Genomic DNA, 11,451 nt, shown 5'->3' on the forward strand with positions numbered 1-11,451 from the left:
TTAGTTATTTCAAGAGAATGAAACACAGTTTAGAAGAAACCAGTAGCAACATCCTAGAGAGCATGCATGCCAGAAGTCTCTGCTATTTTCCTATTGCATAAAACCTCCAAGGCTTGCATCTCCATTTTACAAATGGGCAAATGTTAAAACAGAATTAAAGTACTGCATATGCAAAGAAAGACGCTCCTACAGAATTATCCCAACGGCCTTTCTGTAGTGTGAGGAAGTCATACCAAGTTGAATGCTCCGATTCCAAGTTTTACTCCTCCTTCAAACTGGTAATAAGTTTCATTTCTGCTTTTGTTCCCCTGAGTCATCTGTAGCACCTGATGACATTCTCTTTTGATGCAGGAAAAAAAAAAGGAAAGGGGAAATATGACTTAGAAATTATATGGAATACAGTCAATACGACTGCTATAAAAATATTTAGTTTTATTTTGGGGGCATTAATGACACTCCAACTGCTTATATCAACGTTGAAACTAAGTGTTTTCTAATGGCTTACTTGTATATTTGGTAACTTGTCCTAATTTTGAGTCCACCTTTGATAAAGTTGATCATATTTTCATCCTGGAAGAAAAAAATTTAATTGTACAAAATGGTGCATTCAGCAATTACACATAACACATACATAAAAATCTTCCATCTTTTATTTGTATCTTCCATACATTTATTTGTAACTTAATAGTCATTGGAAACATTAAAAATGCTTTTTAGTTACTAGACTCTTTTCTAAGACCAATGTTAACACTTAAGTTGTCAGGGAAACACTTCTCTGGTGAGTGTTACAAATTTTAAAACTTAAGAGGGAGGTGAAAAAGAGTCAAAGAGTTACTTTTAACAGAATTTCCAATGGCTATAGAGAAAGCTTTCCACCAGATGGTGCTGTAGGAACTTTTTACAAAATTTCGAATTGGCAATTCTCTCACACACACAAGCAAGCCCACACAGAATCTGGAAAAAGACAAACCGAAGAATCCCCTGAACAGATGAAGTCCCATTGCTGATCAACATAAACCACATGTACTACCCAGTATATGTGTTTACTAATCTCTAGAAAAAGCAAAACAAAGCCACAACGTAATAGCCATCAAAACTCAACACCTGAAAAGCAAGACAGCTAACAGTTCAACAAGATGTAATTTTTTCTCTTAGAATTCACACAGAAATGGAACACGTGCAGGCATTTCAGAAATGCATATTTAACTACTCAGGGACAGCATATATGATACGGAAAATGAAAAAGCACTAAAAAAGAAAAAAGGCTTAGAACCACCAACCAAAGGAAATTCTGGCTTCCATAAAAGGGTCACCATTTCAAAAAACCTCATCGGTTTTGTCTGCAAGTTTAAACACTCAAATGCAAGTATTTTAGTACAAGCATTTTAGTTCTGCCTTTCTGAGTGGTTACAATTTTGTTCTCATCATTGTTCTCAGAGGAATCAAGGTCAGCCAAGGATGAAACATATGGGGTAGGACTACATTCAGCAGAGTGGGGTACTATAGTTAGCAGCAATAGAGAGCTGCTGCTTTAGAGAAAATACATATCTAAGGGTTTTTAGAATTTATTTTATACATTCCTAAAGTCATCTACTTCAACAACTGTTTGAAAATTCCTTTCGTGCTTAAAAACCCCTCACCCACACAATAAAAATAAAAAGGGTTGCTTCCATCTGATTGGTAAAGGAGAAAGCCAGGAAGCCAGGAGGAAGCCAGTTATAGGCATTCCATTAATACTATTTCCTGACACTTCTGGCCAAAGTACTGTATTAAGTGGTTTATAAATATCTGCCAAATGAACTTATCTGATCTTAGTGCCTTGCTCCTTTCGCATAATTTATATTGGATTATCTAAAATATATTCAATAAATTTGTAAAACATTCACATATGTCAAAAAACTATGATTAACAACTCCTGTTTTCAGCAATCAAATTTCAAATCAAATTTGAAAACACTGTAGCATGAAGTCCCTTAACCACAATCTAAACCAGTAGCACCAGATTGTATTAAAGACCAGATCTTTCTGTGGACTGAACTGTTAGCTCAGCAATGCTAAGGTATGCTCATTTTATAATCATTCCTTACCACATTATTCCTGACACCATGTCAAAAGTGCATAGAGAGCAAGACTGAATTGGAAATGACAAGTGTGCATCAGCTAAAGTTTTGTTAGTTGGGAAACATTCTATCCTTTTGTGCAAAAAAAAGACTTGCACTTTCAAACAAGACACTTCCTCATACTGGAACATACTTTTACAGAAGCACTGGATACTGTACAGTGTGATGCAAGTCATTTAAACATAACATCTGTATAAACACTACAATATACCTCGGTGATACCTTGGTACCTGGATATTAATAACACCTTTTGTTATTCGTGTAAACAAAGAGAGGGCTTTGCTGAGTAGCACAGCATTTACCATACTTTCAATCACTGCCATGAAATAACACTGACTAGCAAAAAGTTTGGTTTTTAAATACCATATCTAGTGTTGGAATGACATTATACAAATACTAATCTCTCTCCAGTACACTGCTACACAGAGACACAAAATCAAAAATTCACTTTACCTGTACAAAGGTGAGAGCTGCTTTCTGTAATAAGCATTCAGCATAGCAGATTTCAGCATGCATTTCCTCTATATAAGAAAGAAAAGTTATTCAGTATCAGCAAAGTTACTGTCAGCATTTTCTTCTTGGGGTCAATGGAACAAATAAAATGCTGCCAAGACAAGGAAAAAAAAAAAAAAGGCAAGATTCTGCTGTTGCCATTTCGATAACTGCTGAATAGTAGCTGTAATACATAAACCCCAACAGAAGTCTTCTATTTCCCTTCTTCTCAGACAAAAACTTTGAACTTGACAGAGCTGACTTTGGTCTATGGCAAAAGCTACTTGTCATTCTGGTAGATTGTCTCCCGTACTTTTCATTGATCCTAAGTTTAACAGCCTACAGCAACTAAGTCTTCCAACCCTCCTTCCATGTCTTAGAAGAAACTTTTTCAGGATAATGGTAACCCTCACTGAGGTTCAGACTCTTCCTACATCTAGTAAGACATTATGAACAGGTTTTCAACAAGTCATGCTCAACAAACTGAAAGCCCCAGGCAGACTTTCTGTCTTCATGCAGCACTAAAGTACACTTGATTTAACACACATGACACGAGTTACTCTGCACCCATGCTGCAAGACCAGCCACATGCACAAGGCTGCTGTATGTACAGTGCATACGTGGTGAGTTTGATGTGTCCAAGTATTAAAGAGGATTCTTGTGCCAGGTTAGAAAAAAATGCATACTTGATTCTGCCTGAATCAGAAATAGGAGATCGGCATTTTCAGAGCCATGAACAATGTACTGATACCATTTCCCAAAACACCTTAAGGCAAAACAGACAAGCACAAAACTTGTTAATATATTCAGATTCCAATGCAACTAATGATAAGGACGTATTCCACTGCATCAATGATTCTTAAACTTTTGGGAGCTGTCCTATAACGTGTTGTGAAAGGCATTCCTTCCTTGATTCATGCACGCTCAGAGCCAAAAAAAAAAATTAGACTGAATTCCCAATTTTGAGAAGCTTTATGTTCAAATTTAAGAAGATGACCACATAGGTGGTTTGTACATTTATTTGTTACTGTAAGACACTGGTCAAGTTACAGAGTCACGCATTGGTAAGGTAGTTTTGAGCTTTTCCCTTTTTAATTTTAACTGTATTATAAACCACTTACCTTCACTCAACTGATCCACTGACTGTTTCAAAACTAGATTGGACAAAGATTCCACCACTGTGCTTCTTTTCCTGAATCTAAATCATTTGTGCATGGAAGAAAAGAAACCCACATATTTCAACACAAAACTGACCTTAATCATTGGAATTCTTAACCATTTCCAACTAAAATTAATAGAAATTACCAACAGTTTCAATTCTTTGGGAAGTCTAAATACTTTTATGCTTCTAGGCTCATAAGCCCATCCAACCTTAAATGCATGCTCACAACATCAACTAACCTACTTTAAGTGTATAATAGCTTCAACCTCACTTCCACCCACCAGCTGCAGAAGTGTCTCTGATGCTGAGCAAGACACCTGAACAGGACTTTCTAAGTTTCACAAATTGCCTTTTTCTGTTTCTTAAACTTGCAGAATTGGAATAAAAAAAATCAAATGTTGCTCTTTTTTCAACATAAATGCTACAGTATTTAATGGCGGTTTATGCCAGATAAAATACCAAAACAATCACATATTTTACTTCCAAAGGATCTCAACCGTACATTATAATTCCAAAAATTAGTTTGTTAACTAGACAACTCAGCTTTATGAAGGAGCTAAAGAAACAATTCTACATTCAGAAAAGGAGTGCATTTTGTAAGCCAGGGAGTCACTGATTATAAACACTAAGCATTAGCTTATAATTTGTTTACACTATTCTGAACATTGACAAGCGCAAGATCCTTTCAACAAGATTATGACACTACAGGTTAACATAATAAATACAAGAAAAGAGTCAGGGAACACGTAGTTCTGGTAACTCTTCACATTTGAATGTTTGATTGCCTTTGTCTTGCATTTTTATGAGTTTTGCGACAGACTAGACCAGAGTACTTATGCATTAGAGTTCATATCCTGCAGAGATGAAATCCTGTAGGAAGCTGTCTAAACTACAGGAGCATCTAATCTTCAGACATACTAAACAACACAATTCAGATGAAACTGCAAATTGATAGCACATCTGAAAAAGATGCAGAAATTGCTGACCTTTCATTTTCTTCAGATAGTATCTGATAATTTCATCCCATTTCCTTTTCTTTTTTTGTCATTGCTAAGATGTTGATGTTAAACATCTAAACTGACATGTGGCAGTCATATCCTCGGAGACCATTTTTGATAAATTATGGCCTAACCAATATGATGAAGAACCAGTACAGTAGAATTCATTTCTATTTTTGTCAGAGCCTTGTTAAACACTTCAGCTTTTACAAGCCATGTAATGCCTGCTTATGGGTAGGTCTACAAAGTCAACCAACCATTTAACTTTAGCAGCTATTAATATCCAGTCACAACGAGTCTGTTGTTTCCATGATACTCTATGGAAAAAGATCCTCACCAGTAATAATTGTGTAGTAGGACTTACTCCACCTTTACAAATTTAGGCCACTATCATACTGATAGGAATCAGTTTTAAAAGCATAGAGAGAGCTGGGGTACCTTACAAAGAACACTTAATGGATTAAGTATCTCATAAACGTTCAGTGCTTGGGCATACCTTTGGCAGGTTTGCAAAGCCTCCTTCATTGTAGAAATTCCCATTTGTATATCCTGCTGTTCAAAGGTCATAGCAGCTTGCATAACTAAAATAGTGCTGTATCCAAGTGCATGGTACATGCTATCTTTGGACCTAGGGAAAACATAAATCTTGTGCATTTAAGCAACACTTTACATTACAATACAAAACTAAATGCAGAGACACTTGCATTAATTTGTGAAAAGACGGAAGAATGAAGCAGGGAAGTAACAGACATGAGAACATAAACTAGCAAGAAAGCACGTATCACTTTCCTTTGGGTGCTACAAGTCTGCCGTCACAAGAAGTTCCAAAAAATGACCCACTTGAGTTACACAAACATTTGCACTTAATTAAATACCATTTATAGTCTGCTGGTATATCTTTTTAATGTAGTTAACTAAGCCTTGACATAAATAGTCGTTTGTATGCTTTCATTCGACGTAAGTAAGAACCTCCTTCTAACATTACTATGTGATCCAAAGACAAAAATGTGTAGTTGTGTCATAGAAATGTCAGTACACAAATGCTCAGTTCTATATAAAAGACTACACTGAACTAGTCTGGCTTTCACAACATAATTATACCATTACAAAAAAAAAAATTGTTGGAAAGTGCCTACAGACATCACATACTCAAACATACTAAGTGCAACAAACAGCACTATTGCTAACATCATGTCAGGTTAACCTAACCAAGTTTCAAGAAGCTCAAGTAAATGAAGACTGCATACTCCTTTGGCAGCCTCTCCGGTACTGTACTAGCCAGTGTCCAGTTTGAACCTCCTCAGTCTCAACTTGTGGTGACTGACTCTTGTTTTACCATCTGGTACTAGGGAGAATGGTGCCTCTGTCTTTGCAACCTCCCTTCAACAGATTCAGACCACTACTGGATTAATGGCCAAGTTTCCTTTCTGTCAAACTAAAACAAACCCTTCTGAATAAATCATTCGTTCTAGTCTTCTAGATAGGCTTCTAGTTCTTTGCTGGATGATCTCTAGTTTCCCTAACATTTTTTCTTCCTTCTAAATCAAGGAGCCAACTACCAAACGTAGTTTTGAAGACAGAAATCCTAAGAAGAGTCAAGAAAGATGACCTTTGGGTAAAGTCTGTATTTCTCAAATCTATCAACACTTATCCTAAAATTTTTACATTATTTAAGGACTTAAGTTTAACTTTCAATAAAAGGCTATTTTCAATAAAACAATCAGGTTTTTTTTTAATAGGCAACTTTTTTTGTTTTTTGCATAGGTCAGCATTTGCAACGTGCTATATAATAAGCTCAAAGTTTATTAGCAAACATCAAGTACGAACAAACAACTTGCTGTACATAAAAACACCATGACAAAATAAGGGTTTTTTTTTTGTTTTACAATGCAAAATGAAATATATATCACATGCACAAAAAACATTTGGGCAATATGTGTGTGCGTGTATTTAGCAATACACTCGTGCACAATCCTTGCAGGTAGAACTTATTATTTTGCAATATTACCTAAAAATAGTTTTAGCATACACACAAGTGCAGGTGGGCCTTCTCAAAGCATTTCTCTATTTCAAATAACACTATACAATGCTCAGAGAAGAGAGTTGGAGAGTAAGTATAGCTAATTTTAAAAGCCCTCCATGCTACTAAAGCATGAGAGCTCTCCATACTACTAAAAGCAAACACATGATAACTGTGTCATCCTTCTGAAGTTTCATTTAATGGTGTTCTTGAACTTGTCCATATAACACCAACCCATCACTCCTAATCCATTCTTACTAGCACTAAACTGCAGAGCAAGAACCTTACCTCGCTCTACTAACACAGGCTACAGATCCCTCTTGCCAAAACATCCCTCAATATCATACGCATCTTTGAGACACAGGTAAGAGAAGAATAGTGAATGGGATTCAGATCCCAGTCCTGAAGATCAGCCACCCAGACTGCCTCCCCACAAAGTCACAGATAAACTAGATTTGCCCTATGAACCTCTCCGTATTCTTTAATTCCTTACATCTGCACTGCCATGCTTTTCTTCTCAGTGGAGGAAAGGCAACAGGGAAACAAGCAGAATTAGTCAGAAGATCAAAAGATGCGCTTTAAATGTGTGACTCAAACGTAATATAAAAAACAATAAAAAGAGTATTCTAGAGTTTTGTTCCAGATTTTCCATCTTGTCAAAAGCAGTTCCACTGTACAAATTCTCTAATCAAAGATACATTGGATAAGGTCTTGCTTCCCTGCTTTCCCCCTTCGCATGAGAAAAGACAGTTTGAATGATTAACAGAACAATTCAGTGGTTCATCAACAGGTTTTGAGATGGCCTTAGGGACACAACCACACTGCTAAAACCCCAATATATGGATAAATGCTTTTGGACAAAAGGGAATAAATGAAAACCACTATCTTCAGAGGCCTTAAATAATCTTCAGGTACTAGATAGTATACTTTATGCTATCTGTTTACAGTAACTTCAGCAAAAAACAGGACCTCACCACGGACGAAGTAGTTCCAGTGCTTCGGAGAACTTATTGTTTAGAAATAAGTTCAGTGCCATTGAACATTCTTCCAGAGCACACTTGAGATCCATCTTGGATGCCCTAAAAAAGATTCTTAGTTTACTCAAACTGTACATATAAACACAAAATGAAAACATAGCTTTTCCTTGTATAACATTGAAGGTCTTTTATAGCAATTTTATTGTTTTCAGAATATACCTTTTCAAAAACAGTTTATATGCTTAACACTTTATCCATGCTACACAAGTGTGCCCCCTTTACTTATTTAAGTGACGTTTAAGGCTTAGCTCTTCTTTTCTTACTAGACCAATTCTCAAAACTTATCACTGTGCCCAAGCTCTCAATTCTCCCCATCGATACAAACACTGTTTAGACTCTATATTCATATCTGAATCTCAAAGAGGTGACAAAATATTTTCATCCAAAAAAATATTAAACAGATGCTCCCTCTGCAAACAGCTACGCTAAAAATAGTCCTGTCAGAAGTCTGTAGCTATGTCAAAAGCCTTTGTTCTTCCTAATTCACTACAAGTAAAATCACTTGCACTTGCTTAAGTGGAAGTCATCTTAACAAAACTGTTTCTTTGGTCAGTTTTGCCTGAAAGACTCAGGAGCATTCAAAAATTGCTCCATGGGCAGACCTAGGGACAAACTGGACAGTCATGGTAGTGACTAACAGCTAGAAGCTACACAGCCATCAATATGCACAGCTGGAGCTGGAAAAGATAATCCCTCTACAGCTTTAAAACAGGTTTAAACTTGATAATGGGCTTTATCCAAGTAAGGTTAAGCAGTGGTAAGCAATAGATCTCGTCAATGAGATAAATATTTAAGAACTAACCAGAAGAGAAGAACTCAGAAGGAGGAATTTAAGAAGAGTGTGATAGTTTTCACCCTAGGCCTTCCTGGAGACTAGCTTGTAACCAGGAAGGAACTAGGAAGGTGACCCAGGAAGTATTCCACGCTATTCCTTTACATAACCTGGGGTATAAATAAGGCATAGATAAGAGAGCTCGCTCTCTTCCTTTCCAGCGAGGTTCGAGAGCAGTGGGTCCCTGTCTCAGTCTTGCTTATCTGGAGCTGAGGCCCGCAGTGACTGCTGTTCTCTGCCACGCGCAAGGGGAGAGTGCTGGGCCGCGTCCAGCCGTCCTGCTTCTCTCAAGGAAGTGGTGAGATTTTGCCAGTTCTTTATTTTGCTGGTTACCAGATTTTTAGATTGTGCATACCTGTTTTGCTTCTGTCCCTTTCCACCCTTTTTTTGTCCTTTTTTCCCTTTTCCCTTCCCCTCTTCCCTTTTAGGAAGCTATTTGGGGTTTCTGGGGTTTAAGGTATATATCTGTTTTATATGTAAAATATATATTTTTGCTATAGCTTTGGCTGTTTGGGTTTTCTTTTTTTTTCTTCCCTCTTTGGGAAACAGGCTCTGTTGTTGAGTTTTGGAGACTTGGCGGGAAGCCAGCTTGAAACTTGCACAAAGAGACACAACAGAGGAGTACAGCTGCTCTTAATCTAACTGTAACACACACACACACACACACACACACACACACACACACACACACACACACACACAAAACAAAGAAAAATGTGCACATGACAGTATGACTGGACAGGTGGGTTTTTTTACTCTCCAAAGAACAGTGTTAAGAAATTTAATAAAAATATTTATAACAACTAAAAGTTTTAGAAAACACTCAGTTTTATTAGCTAATTCTATGAATATCATCTGCTAACAAATAATTTTCAAATAACTAATTTTAGCCAGATTTAAAGTCTGGGGTTTTTTTCTAGTACACAAGTAAGGACCTGACTTATTCTGTCAATAACACATCATCACTACCACTGTGTATTCCCATGCTTCTGTAATCTTTTTTCAGATTTGTATTTTAGGAAACTGTTTTACTTAGAATGTGCCTGGTTAAATTACACGTTCCATTTGCTCTGCCTTTTCCGACAGGAAGAATGTGTTAGCTGCCTTCCGTTTCTCAAGAAGAGGAGGAAAAAAAGGGTGGGGGGGTGATATCTACTAGACAGCAAGAATGAATTTTTACTCTTTCATACTTGCACACTACAACTATTTTGTTACTAGCATCAAGGCAGTACCCTGTTTCAAGTGTCTTCCCATACAAATGCCAGAGGCCATATTAAAGTACGTGGAATCTTCAAAATTAGAGGTCAGATGGACCTTCTGGTCCTCCCCCCGGTTATAGCATGTTTTTGTTGTGGGCCAAGAATTGTCAGCTATGGGAACAGAAAAACTCAATGAAAGGCTGTGGGTGAACGGCAGGATTATGAGACCTGGAAAGAACAGCTTTAGAAACAGGTCCATTACAGTGGCAGCTTCCCGGGACTGAGCGAAGCAGAAAAACAACTATTTGCATTTTTATTGTATGGGTTTTCCCTGAGTTATGTATTCCCCTGGTCCATGTGGCCCCCCCCACTCAGAACCATGCGGTCTCCCCCTCCCCCCCGATCGTGGATCTTGTTGCGCCCGCCTCTCCCCAAAACCCTGTCTCGGTTACTGGAATGTACCGAATGTACTGGAATGTACCTCCTGTACCTCCCACTGGTCAGTGGGCTCTCAAGCCACTCCCTTCCCCCTGTACCTCGACCCAATTACAGCCCTCCTTCTTGCCCTCCCCCCAAATCCATATGAACCGCGCAAGTTTAAGATTAAAGGTCCTTTCTGCCACGGAACACCCGGGAAAGCTTGGTCTCTCTTTCCTCCTGCCAAAGGGGGACAGCGCGGCTGAGCTCCACTCTGGGAAAACCAGCAGAGAGTCCACAACCAGATCCGTTAATTGGCACCCACCGTCGCATTGAGACCTACGTGGAAGTTTCTACCATGTAGAGGATTTTCAGAGATCTCTGGGCTCAAGCGACGAAGCAGTGACGGCTTCCCACTCAAACGGTATCCTGCAACTCAGCATGGGATTCGGCCTATCGCTTAGCACAGCCCTGCATCAACATCAAAGGGGTAGGAGGAGCCCAATCACCACCCCAAAGTGCCTGATTGAAGGTCCTGAAGGTAAAACAGCCTCTACAAGGCCCTACGTCCTTAATATTCCAATGACCCTTTGGGAAAGGGATATTATAGGGCAATGGGGAATCCACCTAACCACGTCAAATTTAGTTTAGAGGTCACTGGTCAGCTGCAGTCTCCCGCCCTCACGTGGCTCTTGGATGAGCCACTCTGGGTATCCCAGTGGCCTCTACAGGGAGAGAAACTGCAGCAAGTAAACTTACTGGTCGATGAACAATTGGAAAAGGGACATTTAGTACCAACGGATACTGGAACTTCCCCATCTTCACAATACAAAAATCAAATGGAAAATGGAGGTTACTACAGGACTTAAGGGAACTTAATAAAATCATAGAGCCCATGGGAGCTCTCCAGCCTGGACTCCCATCACCCACAATGATACCCTCAGAATGGCCCATCATTATTATAGACATCAAAGACTGTTTCTTTAACATTGCTTTACACCCTAAAGACTCTCATAGGTTCGCTTTCACAGTACCCTCCATCAACGCAGCAGAACCATCTCGATGCTATCACTGGACCGTCCTGCCTCAAGGAATGAGAAATAGCCCCTTTGTGTGCCAAAGAGTCATTGCAGATGTCTTCTCTCCAATTTGTCGGCAGTTTCCCCAGACCATCT

General features: G+C 38.5%; 1 protein-coding gene across 13 annotated transcripts in view; it reads right to left on the bottom strand.

Annotated features, from left to right (window-relative positions):
- Positions 1 to 11,451, bottom strand: part of TTC39B (tetratricopeptide repeat domain 39B) — an 86,153-nt gene that overhangs the window by 17,460 nt on the left and 57,242 nt on the right. For 10 of the 13 annotated variants that reach the window (XM_032675353.1, XM_032675345.1, XM_032675342.1 and 7 more), the window contains 6 exons: positions 7,766 to 7,870; positions 5,268 to 5,399; positions 3,733 to 3,809; positions 2,573 to 2,640; positions 506 to 570; positions 234 to 339 (listed from right to left, as the gene is read on the bottom strand). In XM_032675353.1, coding sequence (XP_032531244.1) covers positions 234 to 339; positions 506 to 570; positions 2,573 to 2,640; positions 3,733 to 3,809; positions 5,268 to 5,399; positions 7,766 to 7,860 — 543 coding nt within the window. In that variant the 5' untranslated portion in view covers positions 7,861 to 7,870. Of the gene's footprint in view, positions 1 to 233; positions 340 to 505; positions 571 to 2,572; positions 2,641 to 3,732; positions 3,810 to 5,267; positions 5,400 to 7,765; positions 7,871 to 8,630; positions 8,650 to 8,683; positions 8,725 to 8,770; positions 8,883 to 11,451 lie in introns of those variants that run through there. The other 3 variants (XM_032675346.1, XM_032675355.1, XM_032675352.1) reach the window with 3 other exon arrangements.

This window comes from Chiroxiphia lanceolata, chromosome Z, assembly GCF_009829145.1.
Source record: "Chiroxiphia lanceolata isolate bChiLan1 chromosome Z, bChiLan1.pri, whole genome shotgun sequence".
NCBI classification, from domain to species: Eukaryota; Metazoa; Chordata; class Aves; order Passeriformes; family Pipridae; genus Chiroxiphia; species Chiroxiphia lanceolata.